Source organism: Bombina bombina, chromosome 6, assembly GCF_027579735.1.
Source record: "Bombina bombina isolate aBomBom1 chromosome 6, aBomBom1.pri, whole genome shotgun sequence".
Taxonomy (NCBI): Eukaryota; Metazoa; Chordata; class Amphibia; order Anura; family Bombinatoridae; genus Bombina; species Bombina bombina.
In genome coordinates this window covers 737,622,996-737,642,468 of record NC_069504.1, presented here as the reverse complement: position 1 = coordinate 737,642,468, position 19,473 = coordinate 737,622,996, and the positions used below count along the sequence as shown (strand labels likewise).

At 39.2% G+C, this 19,473-nt stretch overlaps 1 protein-coding gene across 3 annotated transcripts in view; it reads right to left on the bottom strand.

Moving 5' to 3' along the window:
- Positions 1-19,473, bottom strand: part of SLC39A14 (solute carrier family 39 member 14) — a 102,839-nt gene that overhangs the window by 76,299 nt on the left and 7,067 nt on the right. For all 3 annotated transcript variants that reach the window (XM_053717967.1, XM_053717964.1, XM_053717966.1), the window contains exon 2: positions 13,284-13,522. In XM_053717967.1, coding sequence (XP_053573942.1) covers positions 13,284-13,514 — 231 coding nt within the window. In that variant the 5' untranslated portion in view covers positions 13,515-13,522. The remainder of the gene's footprint in view (positions 1-13,283; positions 13,523-19,473) is intronic.

The window sequence follows — 19,473 nt, the reverse complement described above, 5'->3', positions numbered from 1 at the left end:
CACATGATTGCAGGAGGGGTGGTAATAGACATAACTTTAAAATTTATCAGAAAAAATATCTACCACTCATTTGACATTCATACTAAGTGCTATTGTATTGTCTTTATCATGCATATCTACAGTATGTACTGGTCCTTTAAAGAAAAACAGCAGTGCCATTGGTTTATTTGTTAAATTTAATCTGCATGTCCGGGTCTAACTCAGCTTCAAATCCCGACGCACAAATGGAAACCCAAACTGTCCTGATCATTCCTGGACAAGTGGCAACCCTAGCTGAAATTCCAACCTACTATAGTACTTCTCATTTGCATTACACATGGCTCTGATCCACATAGTACCTCCGAAAAGCAGACAGTTTGGAAAAGCTTTCTGTGTATATGTATTAATAAGGTTTGTACAAGTTGCACCCAAACATCCATAAAAGAGACATGAAAGTCTTATCTGAAACTCATTTAAAAGAATTTTGCAATATACAAACTTTTTTTAAAAATGCAACAACAACAAAAAAGCAAAAATGTGTTTAAAGGAACATTAAACAGTTTGAGATTTGAATACAAAATCTTAATTTATATCAATTCATTAGAGAAGGAAACAAAATGCAATATGTTAATAACACCCTTTGCTTTATAGACATTAAAAAATGTACACTTACTCTTTCAATATTCAAACAACTAATCTAATTTTAAATAGTGCAGATGCATATTATTCTCATGCTAATCTTTGCTTTGAACACTCTTTAAGATTAAATGCAGAAAGAGAAAAGATCCCAGGCATCCACAGTAAGATTATAAAGTTTTTATGTGGGCTAAGCCGCCCCATGTTTAAATCTAAATCGCAAACACGACGCTCCAAAAGCATATTTTACATTCCTTCACATAGAAAATAATGTACTTTTTATTATTAAATTATATATATATATATATATATATATATATATATATGTGTGTGTGTGTGTGTGTGTGTATGTGTGTATGTATGTATGTATAGCTATATACACATATGTATTTAAAGGGACAATCTAGTCAAAATTAAACTTTCATTATTCAGATAGGACATGTAACTTTAATCAACTTTCCAATTTACTTTTATCATCAAATTTGCTTTGTTCTCTTGTTATTCTTAGTTTAAACTAAATCTAGGTAGGCTCATATGCTAATTTCTAAGTCCTTGAGGGCTGCCTCTAATCACATGCTTTTTAAATTGTTTTTCACAACAAAAAGACTTGGTAGTTCACATTGGCCATATAGATAACACTGTGTTCAGGCACAGAAAGTTATTTAAGATTTAGCACAACACAATGCTAAATTTAAGACAATAGACAATAAACAGTCACAGTCATGTGATTGGGGGGCTGGAAGAAGGTTCCTAGAAACAAGGTAATCACAGAGGTAAAAAGTGTATTATTATAACTGTGTTGGTTATGCAAATCTGGGGAATGGGTAATAAAGGGATTATCTATCTTTTAAAACCATAACAATTCTATGGTAGACTGTCCCTTTAAGGATAAAAAAAAGGACATATTCTGCTATGTGAAGAACATTAGAATGTGCAATAATAATTCATGTTGGGTTTTGCTCTCTTGAAAATACGCAGTCGGGTTAACAAGAGAGTATGAGTATTAGTTTTTATTTGCAGTTTTTGCGCTCCATTGACGTTTATGGTAGAAGTTAATGCAGTGGCGATAATTTTTTTGCACGCTTCGAGTTTACTCCCACACGCAAACTATTTACTTTCAATTTTTAACACTTATTTGCGCTCCCTTAATGGGCACATGACCCAGCTGATTTTACTCACCAGCCAGCTTAAATTTAAGACAATATTAAGCTAAAATGAGCTAATATTACATTCTTTATTGCACACATTATCTTGAATCAATTTATGATAAAATTACGCAATTCATAAGTGTTATAATATTATAATATTACACTGCCCTCACCAGTATCCAACTATTTTTTGTGGCAGCTGTCGCTGTAAGCCAATGAGCAGTAGTGTCCCTAAACATAGTTATAATCACATAATTCCTGATAGTTTCACCTTAAACTTCAACTGCTTTTGCTATTACATTTTTTTTAATTTTTTTTTTAAACACAAAAATATTCTTTTACATACATTATAGAAAAAAATGAGTATAATGTCCCTTTTAAACTATCGCCTTTCGCAGACTAAAGAATCAACTTCGGTGAAGCAAGAGAGGGAAAAATTGTGCAGGAGGTAAAGTATGGAGGTTTATTTGTTTAAATCCCCCAGGCTGGGTTCTTGTGATTGGCCTGATTTAATTAATCTGCACATAGTACAAAGGAATTTGATCAGTGCACAAGAATACCAGACACTTATGATACTTTCAGTGTTTGACCTCGTGTACCATTGAAATCAAGATAACAGCTAGGAAATAGCTTGTGACCTTGTATACAAACTCAAAATATGAAAAAAATACTGCAGTTTTTAATCAATTCAAATCATGGTTTTCAACTGGATAATAAGATGGTTCTACAAGTTTATTATTTATCTAACTAATACATTAATTTGTAGGATTGTTCTCCCCCATTATTCAGGAAAATCACTCCTGGGAAGCAAACCTGCAAAATAACAAAATTTATGCTTACCTGATAAATTTCTTTCTTTTGCGATGTACCGAGTCCACGGATTCATCCTTACTTGTGGGATATTATCCTTCCTAACAGGAAGTGGCAAAGAGAGCACCACAGCAGAGCTGTCTATATAGCTTCCCCCTTAACTCCACCCCCCAGTCATTCGACCGAAGGCCAAGGAAGAAAAAGGAGAAACTATAAGGTGCAGAGGTGACTGAAGTTTTTAATAAAAAATACCATCTGTCTTGAATAGACAGGGTGGGCCGTGGACTCAGTACATCGCAAAAGAAAGAAATTTATCAGGTAAAGCATAAATTTTGTTTTCTTTTGCATGATGTACCGAGTCCACGGATTCATCCTTACTTGTGGGATACCAATACCAAAGCTTTAGAACACGGATGAAGGGAGGGACAAGACAGGAACCTAAACGGAAGGCACCACTGCTTGCAAAACCTCTCTCCCAAAAATAGCCTCTGAAGAAGCAAAAGTATCAAATTTATAAAATTTTGAAAAGGTATGGAGCGAAGACCAAGTTGCAGCCTTACATATCTGTTCAACAGAAGCATCATTTTTAAAAGCCCATGTGGAAGCTACCGCTCTAGTAGAATGAGCTGTAATCCTTTCAGGAGGCTGCTGTCCAGCAGTCTCATAAGCCAAACGGATGATGCTTTTCAGCCAAAAGGAAAGAGAGGTAGCCGTAGCCTTTTGACCCCTTTTGACCCCTAGACAACAAAGAAGATGTTTGACGAAAATCTTTGGTTGCCTGCAAATAAAATTTCAAAGCACGAACCACGCCAAGTTTTGCAACAGACGCTCCTTCTTACAAGAAGGATTAGGACACAGAGAAGGAACAATTTCCTGATTGATATTCCTGTTAGTAACAACCTTAGGTAGGAACCCAGGCTTGGTACGCAAAACCGCCTTATCAGCATGGAACACAAGATAAGGTGAGTCACATTGTAATGCAGATAGTTCAGAAACTCTTCGAGCTGAAGAGATAGCAACTAGGAACAAAACTTTCCAAGATAAAAGCTTAATATCTATGGAATGCATGGGTTCAAACGGAACCCCCTGAAGAACTCTAAGAACCAAATTTAGACTCCATGGCGGAGCAACAGGTTTAAACACAGGCTTAATTCTAGCTAAAGCCTGACAAAAAGCCTGAACGTCTGGAACATCTGCCAGACGCTTGTGCAACAAAATAGACAGAGCAGATATCTGTCCTTTCAGGGAACTAGCTGACAATCCTTTCTCCAATCCCTATTGGAGAAAAGACAAAATCCTAGGAATCCTGATTTTTTACTCCAGGAGAAGCCTTTGGATTCGCACCAAAAAAGATATTTACGCCATATCTTATGATAGATTTTCCTGGTAACAGGCTTTCGAGCCTGAATCAAGGTGTTTATGACCGACTCAGAGAAACCCCGCTTTGATAGAATCAAGCGTTCAATCTCCAAGCAGTCAGTTGCAGAGAAATTAGATTTGGATGCTTGAATGGACCTGAAGGTCCTGTCTCAGTGGCAGAGACCATGGTAGAAGAGATGACATGTCCACCAGGTCTGCATACCAGGCGCCACACAGGCGCTATCAAAATCACTGATGCTCTCTCCTGTTTGATTCTGGCAATCAGACGTGGAAGGAGAGGGAAAGGTGGAAACACATAAGCCAGGTTGAACGACCAGGGTACTGCTAGAGCATCTATCAGTACAGCCTGAGGATCCCTTGACCTGGAGCCATAACAAGGAAGTTTGGCGTTCTGACGAGATGCCATCAGATACAATTCTGGTGTGCCCCATAGCCAAACCAGTTGAGCAAACACCTCCGGATGGAGTTCCCACTCCCTCGGATGAAAAGTCTGACGACTTAGAAAATCTGCCTCCCAGTTCTCTACACCTGGGATATAGATCGCTAACAGATGGCAAGAGTGAGCCTCTGCCCATCAGATTATCCTTGAGACCTCTATGATCGCTAAGGAACTCCTTGTTCTGCCCTGATGATTGATATAAGCCACAGTCGTGATGTTGTCTGACTGAAACCTGATGAATCTGGCTGAAGCCAGCTGAGGCCATGCCTTGAGGGCATTGAATATCGCTCTTAATTCCAGAATATTTATCGGTAGGAGAGCCTCCTTCCGAGTCCACAAACCCTGTGCTTTCAGGGAATTCCAGACTGTACCCCAGCCCAGAAGGCTGGCGTCTGTTGTCACTATAACCCATTCTGGCCTGCGGAAACACATTCCCTGGGACAGATGATCCTGTGACAACCACCAAAGAAGAGAGTCTCTGGTCGCTTGATCCAGATTTATCTGAGGAGATAAATCCTCATAAACCCCATTCCACAGATTGAGCATGCATAGTTGCAGTGGTCTGAGATGCAAGTGAGCAAATGGAACTATGTCCACTGCCGCTACCATTAGACCGATTACCTCCATACACTGAGCCACTGACGGCCGAGGAATGGAGTGAAGAGCTCGGCAGATGGACAAAATCTTTGATTTCCTGACCTCTGTCAGAAATATTTTCATGTCCACCGAGTCTATCAGAGTCCCTAGAAATGAAACTCTTGTGAGGGGGGAAAGAGAACTCTTTTTTTACGTTCACCTTCCACCCGTGAGATCTTAGAAAGGCCAACACTAAGTCCGTGTGAGACTTGGCTAGTTGGAAAGTCGACGCTTGAATTAGAATGTCGTCTAGATAAGGCGCCACTGCTATGCCCCGCAGCCTTAGAACCACCAGAAGGGACCCTAGCACCTTCGTGAAGATTCGTGACGCTGTGGCCAACCCGAAAGGAAGAGCCACAAACTGATAATGCTTGTCCAGAAAGGCGAACCTGAGGAACTGGTGATGATCTTTGTGGATAGGAATGTGTAGATATGCATCCTTTAAGTCCACGGTGGTTATATATTGACCCTCCTGGATCAATGGTAAGATAGTCCAAATGGTCTCCATCTTGAAAGATGGGACTCTTAGGAATTGGTTTAGGATCTTGAGATCCAGAATTGGTCTGAAGGTTCCCTCTTTTTTGGGAACTACAAACAGATTGGAGTAGAACACCTGCCCCTGCTCTGCTTTTGGAACAGGGCAGATCACTCCCATGGTAAAAAGGTCTTCTACACAGCGTAAGAACGCCTCTATTTTTGTAGGGTTTACAGACAATTGAGAAAGATGGAACCTCCCCCTTGGAGGAGAATCCTTGAAATCTAGAAGGTATCCCTGGGTTACAATTTCTACTGCCCAGGAATCCTGAACGTCTCTTGCCCAGGCCTGAGCAAAGAGAGAGAGTCTGCCCCCTACTAGATCCAGTCCCGGATCAGGGGCTACCCCTTCATGCTGACTTAGTGGCAGCAGCAGGCTTTTTGGCCTGTTTACCCTTGTTCCAAGCCTGATTAGGTTTCCAGGTTGGCTTGGATTGAGCAAAGTTCCCCTCTTGCTTTGCAGCGAAAGGGACGAAAATTATTTTGCTTGGTCCTTGTCTTATTTGACTTATCCTGAGGGAGGGTATGACCCTTCCCTCCAGTAATGTCTGAAATTATCTATTTCAGTGCAGGCCCGAATAGGGTCTTACCTTTGAAAGAGATAGACAAAAGCTTAGATTTAGATGACACATCAGCTGACCAGGACTTAAGCCATAATGCTCTACGCGCTAAAATGGCGACACCTGAGTTTTTTGCCGCTAACTTAGCAAGATGAAAAGCAGGCTTCTGTAATAAAAGAATTAGCTAACTTAAGAGCCTTAATTCTGTCCAGAATATCATCTAGTGGGGTCTCCAACTGAAGAGCCTCTTCTAGAGCCTCAAACCAAAAAGGCAGCTGCAGTGGTTACAGGAACAATGCACGCTATAGGTTGAAGAAGAAAACCTTGATGAACAAAAATTTTCTTTAGGAAACCCTCTAATTTTGTATCCATAGGATCAATGAAAGCACAACTGTCTTCAATCGGTATAGTTGTACGCTTAGCCAGAGTAGAAATAGCTCCCACCACCTTAGGGACCGTCTGCCATGAGTCCTTTATGGTGTCAGAAATGGGAAACATTTTCTTAAAAACAGGAGGGGGAGCGAACAGAATACCTGGTCTATCACACTCCTTAGTAACAATGTCCGAGATCCTCTTAGGGACCGGAAAAACATCAGTGTAAACAGGAACCTCTAAATATTTGTCCATTTTACACAATTTCTCTGGAACTACAATAGGGTCACAATCATCCAGAGTAGCTAAAACCTCCCTAAGCAATTAGCGGAGGTGCTCTAACTTAAATTTAAATGCCGTCATATCTGAATCTGTCTGAGGGAACATCTTTCCTGAATCAGAAATCTCTCCCTCAGACAGCAAATCCCTCATCCCTACCTCAGAACATTGTGAGGGAATATCGGATACGGCTACTAAAGCGTCAGAAGGCTCAGCATTTGTTCTTAACCCAGAGCAACTGCGCTTCCCTTGCAACCCTGGCAGTTTAGATAAAACCTCTGTGAGGGTAGTATTTATAACTGAAGCCATATCTTGCAAGGTGAAAGAATTAGATGCACTAGAAGTACTTGGCGTCGCTTGTGCAGGCGTTACTGGTTGTGACACTTGGGGAGAACTAGATGTCAAAACCTGATTTCCTTCTGTCTGAGAATCATTTAATGCCAAATTTTTATAAGTCAAAATATGTTGTTTGCAATTTATAGACATATCAGTACAAGTGGGGCACATTCTAAGAGGGGGTTCCACAATGGCTTCTAAACAAATTGAGCAATGAGTTTCCTCAGTGTCAGACATGTTTAACAGGCTAATAATGAGGCAAGCAAGCTTGGAAAACACTTTATTTAATGGAAAAAAAACACAAAAACGGTACTGTGCCTTTAAGAGAAAAAAAGGCATACACAAACTGCAAAACAGGTTAAAATTGCTTCAAATTTTCCGAAATGTTAACAGTGTACCCACTAAGCTTTAGAAGGCTTGCACCACAAGTAAATAAGCACAAAAAAAAACAAATGAAAAAACTGGATTGATAATTGTCTAAAACCGGTTAAAAATCCCTATTAGCACCTTGCCACAGCTCTGCTGTGGCCCTACCTGCCCTTAGGGAACGATAATATGGGGTTAAAGCTTCGAATAGGCCCTCAGAAGACTATCAGGACCTCTGGAGAAGTTGCTTGCTGCTTGTCTGAATAACTAAATGCGCAACTGAAGCGCTAAAATAGGCCCCGCCCACCGCACTCGATGTTGCTGGGCCTACACAAATCTAACAAACCTTGTCTGAAATCCATATGGGTTATAACAACCCCAAATAAGCCAAATGGACCCTCAAGCAAATGTCCCATCAAAAATAAAAAACGTTACTCCCAGAAGACACAAAAGTTTGTCCCAATCTCTCATAAACAAACTGAGTGCCCAAAAAAAATTAACCCTTTATGCAAGCTAGTAAAGCCTCTTATAACACTAGGATTACTGCTTACCCTTCCCCTAATGGGGATACTGTCAGCCTTTCTGAGTTAACACAGTCTCTGCAGAAAATATGACTGAACATACCTCATTGCTGTATAGCAAGAAACCGCTTCTCACACTGAAGTTTTCCTGTACTCCTCAGCTTCTGTGGGAACAGCAGTGTACCTTAGTTACAAATGCTAAGATCATAATCCTCCAGGCAGAAATCTTCATCTATGTCCTGCCTGAGAGTAAATAGTACAACACCGGTACCGTTTAAAAATAACAAACTCTTGATTGTAGATAAAATAAACTAAGAGCTTAACACCTCTTTCACTTTACCCTTCCTGCTTAGAGTCGGCAAAGAGAATGACTGGGGGGTGGAGTTAAGGGGGGAGCTATATAGACAGCTCTGCTGTGGTGCTCTCTTTGCCACTTCCTGTTAGGAAGGATAATATCCCACAAGTAAGGATGAATCCGTGGACTCGGTACATCATGCAAAAGAAAACAGGTTTATAGGGACATGAAACGCAAATTTTATTTTTCAAGATTCAGATCGAGCATACCATTTTGAACTACTTTCTAATATACTTCTATTATCAAATTTGCTTCATTCTCTTTGTATCCATTATTGAAGGAGCAGTAATGCACTACTGGGAGCTAACTGAACACATCAATGCAGCCACCAATCAGCAGCTAGCTCCCAAGCCTACCTAGATATGATTTTCAGCAAAGGATACCAATGGAATGAAGCAAATTTAATAAATATAAGTAAATTGGAAAGATGTATGCTCTGTCTGAATCATGAAAGAAAATGTTATGGTTTCAAGTTCCCTTTAATTGTATTGTTGACAAACTGGGAAAGCTATAATGTTATCATTCATTAAGGAGGCAGTGAAACTTCATAACTACTCCCCTTCAATTTAAAATTGTTTACTTGTGACTCATTCACTAAAAAGAAATTCAGTGGAAGGGATGAACAACTTTCAATGTCTCTTTTAGAACAAGATACTGGCTAAACTGCAGAGGAATTAAACGCTTAAATAAAGACATTGTAGCTCCTTAACAGCTGGATATTGGTTGATACAGGAGTATGCTGCTCCTAATTGGCTCTCCAACTGTGTCCTGCTCAGGAGAGGGAATGTGTTGCAGAATTTAAAGGGACACTGAACACAAATTTTTTTGTGATTCAGATAGAGCATGCAATTTTAAGCAACTTTCTAATTTACTCCTATTATCAATTTTTCTTCGTTCTCTTGCTATCTTTATTTGAAAAAGAAGGAATCTAAGCTTTTTTATTAGTTCAGATGTCTGGACAGCACTTTTTTATTGGTGAATTTATCCACCAATCAGCAAGAACAACCCAGGTTGTTCACCAAAAATGGGCCGGCATCTAAATTTACATTCCTGAATTTCAAATAAAGATACCAAGAGAATTAAGAAAATTTGATAATAGGAGTCAATTAGAAAGTTGGTTAAAATTTCATGCTCTATCTGAATCACAAAAGAAAAAATTTGGGTTCAGTGTCCCTTTAACTTTTGGTTTAAAGGGATATAAAACCCATTTTTCTCTCTTTCATGATTCAGATAGAATTAAATTGGAAATTTGTTTAAATTGCATGCTCTATTATCAGATTTGCTTCATTCTCTTGGTATCCTTTGTTGAAGGAGGAGCAAGGCACTACTGGGAGCTAGCTGAACACATAGTGAGCCAATGACAGCAGGCATATAAATGTAGCCATCAATTAGCAGCTATCTTCCAGTGCTGCTCCTGAGCCTACACAGGTATGCTTTTCAAAAAGGAAGCCAAGAAAATGAAGCAACAGATAATTTTTCTTGCATGTACCTTCAATTTCAGTGCCACAGCCTGACCGCCCATGGCCAGAGGGGAATTTCCCTCACTGTGACCTCATTGTGAGTGACAGTTTCCTTTTATCCAATCACAGTGCAGCCATTTGATAGCAAAATGTGAACGTGGAACCAGAGCACGCTTGTCCTTGTCTGCCAGTGTATCTTTGCAGCGTGCACGGCACAATTTAAAAGGGAGCAGCTCAGCTGTATCGGCAGTAAGGGCTAGCTTACGAGAGGAGCGCTATTTATTGCTTGCGCGTTAACTCTCTCTCTTACACACACACACACATTATATATATATAATTATTATTATTATTATAGACATGTATATATCTCTATGTTAAAGCCCTTTTTTTTCTAACACCTGAGAACTCATATCTTTGAGCCCTTATAACTTTTTTTAAGCAACTTTTTAATCATTTTTATTACAATATTATGAGTGTAACTGTCATTTTAAATGTATGCTTTTTGTATTTTGTGCTACTTTTTAGTTGAGCGTGACAGTTAACCAGAGCTCTGAAGTCTCACTATCCATACACTCGATAAATTAAATTGTGCTTGAGTGACACCTTTACTTTTAACCTGTAATACGTGTGCTACGTCTGACGCATGCAAAGAGCTGCAATAAACCCAATACCTTTTAAACACGGGGGGGGGGGGGGGTTGCATTGTTGATGTTGTTGTCTTCTCTATAGGACTGTATTGAGCGGTCCTTTAAATATACAGTCTGCAAGGAACACTAAGGGGGCAATTTACCAAGCGGTCGCTCGCCGGAAACTGCAGTTAAGAAGCAGCCGTCCTTAACTGCTCCTTAACTGGTCCGTTGCCTCTGAGGCGGCGAACAGCAATCAGCCCAATCGAATACGATCGGGTTGATTGACACCCTCTGCTAGTGGCCAATTGGCCGAGAATCTGCAGGGGGAGGCATTGCATAAGCAGTTCACCAGAACTGCTTGTGCAATGCTAAATGCCGACAGCATATCCTGTCGGCATTCAGCGATGTCGGGCGGACATGATCCGCTCAGCGGATCATGTTCGTCTGACATATGATAAATCGGCCCCTATGACTTCACATCCTTTTTTTTCTCGCAGTAGAATGTGCTTTTAATGGGTCTAAATGCCTTAAATCAGACATCCTCAAACTTGTCACTACATTTTCCATGATGCTCAGCCAGCTGATATGCTGGCTGAGCATCATGGGCAATGTAGTTCCAAAACTTCTGGAGGGCCAACTTTGAGGATGTCTTTCTTAAATACTGTGTTAAAGATTTTAAACTATCTACTTTTTGATATCCCAACAAGGCCACGTGCAAACCAGAGGGGTACCCAGAGATATATACACTATAACAGAGAGCCATGAACTTCTCTATAATACACTCAATATCTCTTAGACAGAGATATTATGTCACAGAAACCTTTTTTTTTTCTTCTTCTTCTAGGACCTTGAAAACATTGGAATGGAATTTATTTTTTCACTACCACAATTTAAAATATTTAGAGATTATTCATTAGTCTGTAACTTGACATTTTGTATTTTTTTTTTTTTTTAAATTCTTTTTATTAAAGAGAAAAGGAGGTCAGAAACAATTACAATTAGCCTATAGATATACAAATAAAATATCAAATGCATCACATAGAAGTTGGCATACTTGATTTGACAATATTACATTTGATTTTCTTGTAGCTTATTTCTGCATAGAGATTAGATGTTGATAGTTATCAGAGTTTTGTCGTTCCCTTCTCCTTCAACTCTCTTATTTTTTTTTTTATTTTCCTTTATACATTTATAACTTAACACATTACTTTAACATGTAACCTCACCCGCGGGTGGTTCTAAGTGTACCGTGGAGTTTGGCAGGACTCCCCAGAGTTGGGGGGGGAAAAAAAAATAAAAATATATATTATTCCCTGAGGGTCTCTCTCCCCCCACCCTTCTCCCAGCCTGGGTCTTAGTTTTCCGGTCTATATTATTTGTGAGATTAGGATCTCACCCTGTCTGTCATCCACCGCTGCCGCGTCTTTATCATATAGTGCTGTCCATTCTCCTCTTAGGGATGCCTCTAGGAGAGTTTCCGTCTGGGAGAATGGGCCAAGTATCTGCCTTTGTATTGTGGGAGTCTGTTTTTTCAAAAAAGGTCCCCATTTTGTTAGAAAAGGTCTTAAAGGAAGATTTGTTATATTATGTAATGGATTATATATTTTGATGAGGAAAGGGTCTCACATCGTTCTGGCAGCCTCATTTTAATTTTTTTATTAGTGGATCTAGATCTTTAGTTCAATGCTAAATCAAAAAGCCAGTAGTGGTTTACTTAAAGGGACAGTATACACTCATTTTCATATAACTGCACGTAATAGACACTACTATAAAGAATAAGATGCACAGATACTGATATAAAAATCCAGTATAAAATGGTTTAAAAACATACTTAGAAGCTTTCAGTTTAGCTCTGTTGAAAAGGCAGTTGGAAAGCCCACTCCAAGTGGGAAATAAGACACTCCCCCTCCCCCTTCTTTTGCATATGAAAAGACTCTTTACACAAACAGGAGCAAGCTGGATAAGGTAGCTGACGGTATTCACATAAAGCTTTGGGGCTTGGTTAGAAGTCTGAAAATCAGAGCAATGTTATTTAAAAATAAGCAAAATTATACATTTTTTAAAAAAACAAAAACTTTATGGGCTTTATAAATAGATCATCTACAAAACATTTATGCAAAGAAAAAATGAGTGTATAATGGCCCTTTAAATCTGATATTCTCCATAAGAGGATGTCTAGACCCAAAACACTCCACACCTGGTTACTTCAGTAACTATTTGTTTAACCCCAGGCCAGCTGCGATTGGCAGCAAGTGCAAATGCCTTTTCTGATTGACTCCCTGCCTGTGTCCTGTTTAGGAGTAACAATGCATTGTGGGAGTTTAGATCTATAACCCCTTTGTATAAATGCCTTAACAAATACGATGATTATTACATTAGTGCTTCTATTTAAAGGTGTTGGGGGTTTTTTGAGCCCCAACTACTGGAGGAAGTAAAAATAGGTGTTTTAGCTGGACTGCAGATTAAAAGGATATAAAAGTCAAAATAAAACTCATGTACTTCACTTTGTTCTCTTGGTATCTTATTGTTTGTTACACACATGTCATTGACTCAACAGATTAAGAGTTCAGTTAACTCCCAGTAGATCTAGGGGTTAAACCCACAAGTATATTGAATTAATAGAGCAATATTAATATACAAAATGGAACATTTTCTTTTTACACTTTGATCTCTTTTCAAATAAAAAGATCTCTAATAAAACTCATCATCGTCAATGCTTATTATTTAATGTCATCTGCCTTTGAAACTTTCTATATTACACCAGTAAAGTTGTGTGTCATGCATATTATTCAGATTTCTGGGTAACATGTATGTTATAGTTGTGTAGACACTGTAAGACATACCTGGGACATATTGTGCTGGTCTTCAGGACCTTTACCAACCTCAAGCCTCTCCAGCAAGGACTTGAGCTGAGGCAGTGAGAGGGTCTCATTCTCTCCATACCTCTGCATGATATCTTGTAAAAATGAAGCAGCACTGAGATTGGTTCCCATGGAAACATTGGTATTCATAGCTTGGGAGACTGAGAGGTAGACCAAAGCCAAAAACAAGGACGGGAACCGTTGCAAAATCATGGCTGTACCTATAAAGACAGGAGAGAAAGAATTAAAATAACACGAGGGGAGGATGACTGGGAAAACACAAATAGAGAGGAAATACCTACAGAATTGCAGAAACAAACGAGACTGATAAAAGGTATAAAGTCCATACGTTCAAACATCTCAGCTCTCCTTGTGAGTCAAGTTTTTATACTGAAATATTTGGCAAAGAAATGAAGATTAAAAAAACGCTGGCTCTGGCCTAGGGAATAAGAAGCATTAAAGCAAGAATCAAACAGAGGAGAGACAATGACAAACCAAAGAGGAAAGACGGATGACACAAATGTACTACAGAGGAACAGAAAGTAACATTTAGCCACCAGTCAGCAAGCGCTACCCAGGTGCTGAACCAAAAATGGGCCGGCCTCTATGCTTACATTCTTCCTTTTAAAATAAAGATACTAAAAGAACGAAGAACAATTGATAATGGGAGTAAATTAGAAAGTTGTTTAAAATTGCATGCTCTATCTGAATCATGAAAGAAAAAAATGTGTGCTTCATATCCCTTTAAAGCTAAAAGTGCAGATATATAAAAAAAAAAATACTTTAGAATATATTTAAATATCCTTTTACATGTTTAAGAACAAATGTACCATGGGGACACAAATCATTTTTTTTTAGATTATCCTCAATTTTGGGTTTGTCCTCTCACAAGGTTTTGCCAACCCTGCTCTAGAGAAATGAAGAGATGAAGAGAAACAGTCTCCAGATTAAGTTGAAAAATGTAACCAATTTTTTTTTTTTCTTTTTCAGGAGAATGAAGAAGCAAAAACAAAGTAACATATACAACAGGAATGCTGGGTAGAACTGACATAGGCCAAAGAGGGATGGGGAGGAGAAGAAAAAGGCACAGGCAGAACAAGAGGAACACATGACAGAAACAGTAAGGGCTAGATTTATTATAGCTGAGGCGTACAGGGGCGCGTATACGCCTCAGCTCGCCTGTGGCGGGGCGAAATTACCCGCAGGTATTTGGCTTTGCGCTCGCGTGCAATCCCGCCCCCTGCCCACGCACAGCCAATCACGCGCGGGCAGGAGCTGTCAATCTCGAATTTCGCCAGTTTAGAGGTGGCGAACAGCTTAGGGAAGCAGCGGTCTTGTGACCGCTGCTTGATAAATCACGGCGAGCAAGTTCTAGTGAGAACTTGCTGCCGTAGGGGCTTCATAAATCTAGCCCTAGGGCAGAGAGAAACCAAAGGAATGGAACTGAAACAGACTGAGATCTCAGATTGACTGACTGGTACAGTGTGTACTGTTGGTCTTGAATAAAAAGGAATGGAACTGAAACAGACTGAGATCTCAGATTGACTGACTGGTACAGTGTGTACTGTTGGTCTTGAATAAAAAGGAATGGAACTGAAACAGACTGAGATCTCAGATTGACTGACTGGTACAGTGTGTACTGTTGGTCTTGAATAAAAAGGAATGGAACTGAAACAGACTGAGATCTCAGATTGACTGACTGGTACAGTGTGTACTGTTGGTCTTGAATAAAAAGGAATGGAACTGAAACAGACTGAGATCTCAGATTGACTGACTGGTACAGTGTGTACTGTTGGTCTTGAATAAAAAGGAATGGAACTGAAACAGACTGAGATCTCTGACTGACTGGTACAGTGTGTACTGTTGGTCTTGAATAAAAAGGAATGGAACTGAAACAGACTGAGATCTCAGATTGACTGACTGGTACAGTGTGTACTGTTGGTCTTGAATAAAAAGGAATGGAACTGAAACAGACTGAGATCTCATATTGACTGACTGGTACAGTGTGTACTGTTGGTCTTGAATAAAAAGGAATGGAACTGAAACAGACTGAGATCTCAGATTGACTGACTGGTACAGTGTGTACTGTTGGTCTTGAATAAAAAGGAATGGAACTGAAACAGACTGAGATCTCAGATTGACTGACTGGTACAGTGTGTACTGTTGGTCTTGAATAAAAAGGAATGGAACTGAAACAGACTGAGATCTCTGACTGACTGGTACAGTGTGTACTGTTGGTCTTGAATAAAAAGGAATGGAACTGAAACAGACTGAGATCTCAGATTGACTGACTGGTACAGTGTGTACTGTTGGTCTTGAATAAAAAGGAATGGAACTGAAACAGACTGAGATCTCTGACTGACTGGTACAGTGTGTACTGTTGGTCTTTAATAAAAAGGAATGGAACTGAAACAGACTGAGATCTCAGATTGACTGACTGGTACAGTGTGTACTGTTGGTCTTGAATAAAAAGGAATGGAACTGAAACAGACTGAGATCTCAGATTGACTGACTGGTACAGTGTGTACTGTTGGTCTTGAATAAAAAGCTATTTTTCCCCGGCTGATGTCAGTGACCTTGTTCGCGGCCGGCATTGTCTATACTTGTTACTAAATGTAACTGTATGTCCTTGTTATAAGTCGCTTTTGAAAGTTAATTTATTGTTTTTTATTTATAAATATGGTATTAGATATAGGGAAGTGAAAAGTGGAAAAAAGATAGAGCTGTAACCCAGGACTTACCACCTACACCCCTTATGTATGTTGATTTATTATCTTTATATACCATCTCTTTGATTGTACGGGTGAATGTTGTGAACCCTAAATGGCACCTAAGGTGCAGGTACCTTTGTTTTTTCTCAATTTATTTTCAAATAAAGCTATTTGAAAAAAAGAAGAAGATATTTTTACTAAAATCACCATGTTTCATGAGGCATTGGATGTCTATTACAAATGGACTGGTTGCAAAATTAAAGGGACACTGAACCCATTTTTTTTTAATTTCATGATTAAGATAGAACATGTAATTTGAAGCAACTTTCTAAATTTACTCCTATTATCAATTTTTCTTCATCTTCTTTGTATCTTTATTTGAAAAAGCTGGAATGTAAGCATAGGAGCCGGCCCATCTTTGGTTCAGCAACTAGCGCTTGCTGATTGGTGGCTAAATGCAGCCATCAATCAGCAAGCCCTATCCAGGGTGCTGAACCAAAGATGGGCCGGCTTGTAAGTTTTACATTCCTGCTTTTTCAAATAAAGATAGCAAGAGAATGAAGAAACATTGATAAGAGGAGTAAATTAGAAAGTTGCTTAAAATTGCCGGCTCTATCTGAATCATAAAAAAACAAAAGGGGTTCTGTATCCCTTTAAGGACTTGGGGCCCAGCTACTGGAGTATAAATACAAACTATTAAAAGGGATAAAAAGGCCAATATTGAACTGTACATGGGTGCTTTTCGATTTTAAGTAGAAACATTTTTGCAATACACTTCCATTAGCAAAAAATGCTTCTAGTAAAAGTTATTACTGTTTTTCAGCAGCGTACACACTTATGCTGTGAGGGCCCATGCACCAGTCACCTTCTCAGCACTGCTTATATCACAAAAATGAAATGGACCTAAAACCCAAATTTTTTGTTTTTACAATTTAGAAAGAACATGCAAAATTGTAATAAACTTTCCATTTTATTTCTATTATCTACTTTGCTTCATTCTCTTGGTATCCTTTGTTGTAAAGAATTCCTAGGTAGGGTCATGAGCAGCAATGCATTATTGATAGCTAGCTGATAATTGGTGGCTACAAATATATGAATTTTCATGTCTCAGCTGTGTTCAGCTAACTCACAGTAGTGCATTGCTGCTCCTTCAACAAACAATACCAACGCCAAGATTACGAGTTTTGCGTTAGAAGCTGTGTGGTGCTAACGAGCAGTTTATGCTCACCGCTCACTTACAGACAGCGCTGGTATTACGGGGTTTTACAAACCCGGCGTTAACTGCAAAAAAGTGATCGTAGAGCAAAATTTTGTTCCACATCTCACCTCAATACCAGCGCTGCTTACGTTAGCGGTGAGCTGACTGAACGTGCTCATGCACGATTTCCCCATAGAAATCAATGGGGGAGAGCCGGCTGAAAAAAAACCTAACACCTGCAAAAAAGCTGCGTTTAGCTCCTAACACAGCCCCATTGATTCCTATGGGGAAAATACATTTATGTCTACACCTAACACCCTAACATGGACCCCGAGTCTAAACACCCCTAATCTTACACTTATTAACCCCTAATCTGCCGCCCCCGACATCGCCGACACCTACATTATATTGATTAACCTCTAATCTGCCATCCCTAACATCACCGACACCTACCTACATTTATTAACCACTAATCTGCCGCCCCTACATTATACTTATTAACCACTAATCTGCTGCCCCCAACATCGCCAACACCTACATTATATTTATTAACCCCTAATCTGCCATCCCTAACATCACCAACACCTACCTACATTTATTAACCCCTAATCTGCCGCCCCCAACGTCGCCGCCACTATATTAAAGTTATTAACCCCTAAATCTAAGTCTAACCCTAACTCCCCTAACTTAAATATAATTTAAATAAATATAAACAAAATAACTATCATTAACTAAATTATTCCTATTTAAAACTAAATACTTACCTGTAAAATAAACCCTAAGATAGCTACAATATAACTAATAATTACATTGTATCTAGCTTAGGGTTTATTTTTATTTTACAGGCAAGTTTGTATTTATTTTAACTAGGTAGAATAGTTATTAAATAGTTATTAACTATTAAATGACTACCTAGCTAAAATAAAGACAAACAGTACCTGTAAAATAAAACCTAACCTAAGTTACAATTACACCTAACATTACACTATAATTAAATTAATTCCCTAAATTAAATAAAATTATCTAAAGTACAAAAAACCCCCACTAAATTACAGAAAATAATAAAACAAATTACAAGATTTTTAAACTAATAACACCTAATCTAATCCCCCTAACAAATAAAGCCCCCCAAAATAAAAAAGCCCTACCCTACACTAAATTACAAATAGCCCTTAAAAGGGCCTTTTGCGGGGCATTGCCCCAAAGTAATCAGCTCTTTTACCTTTAAATAAAATTACAAATCCCCCCCCCAACATTAAAACCCACCACCCACAACACCAACCCTACTCTAAAACCCACCCAATCCCCCCTTAAAAAAACCTAACACTAACCCCTTGAAGATCACCTTACCGGGAGACGTCTTCATCCAACCGGGCAGAAGTGGTCCTCCAGACGGGCAGAAGTCTTCGTTCAAGCCGGGCAGAAGTCTTCGTCCAAGCCAGGCAGAAGTGGCTAATCGGAATTGAAGGGACGCCATCTTGGATGACGTCACTTAAAGGTACCTTCATTCAGTCGTAGCCGTGGAAAGAAGAGGATGCTCCGCGTCGGATGTCTTGAAGATGGACCCGCTCTGCGCCGGATGGATGAAGATAGAAGATGCCGTCTGGATGAAGACTTCTGCCTGTCTGGAGGACCACTTCTGCCCGGCTTGGATGAAGACTTCTGCCCATCTGGAGGACCACTTCTGCCCGGTTGGATGAAGACGCCTCCAGGTAAGGTGATATTCAAGGGGTTAGTGGGTGGGTTTTAGAGTAGGGTTGGTTGTGTGGGTGGTGGGTTTTAATGTTGGGGGGGGATTTGTAATTTTTTTTAAAGGTAAAAGAGCTGATTACTTTGGGGCAATGCCCCGCAAAAGGCCCTTTTAAGGGCTATTTGTAATTTAGTGTAGGGTAGAGCTTTTTTTATTTTGGGGGGCTTTTTTATTTTGTTAGGGGGATTAGATTAGGTGTAATTAGTTTAAAAATCTTGTAATTTTTTTATTATTTTCTGTAATTTAGTGTTTAGTCTTTAGATAATTTTATTTAAAGGGACAGTATACACTCATTTTCATATAACTGCATGTAATAGACACTACTATAAAGAATAAGATGCACAGATACCGATATAAAAATCCAGTATAAAATGGTTTAAAAACATAATTAGAAGCTTTCAGTTTAGCTCTGTTGAAAAGGCAGTTGGAAAGCCCACTGCAAGTGGGAAATAAGACACTCCCCCCTCCCCCTTCTTTTGCATATGAAAAGACCCTTTACACAAACTGGAGCAA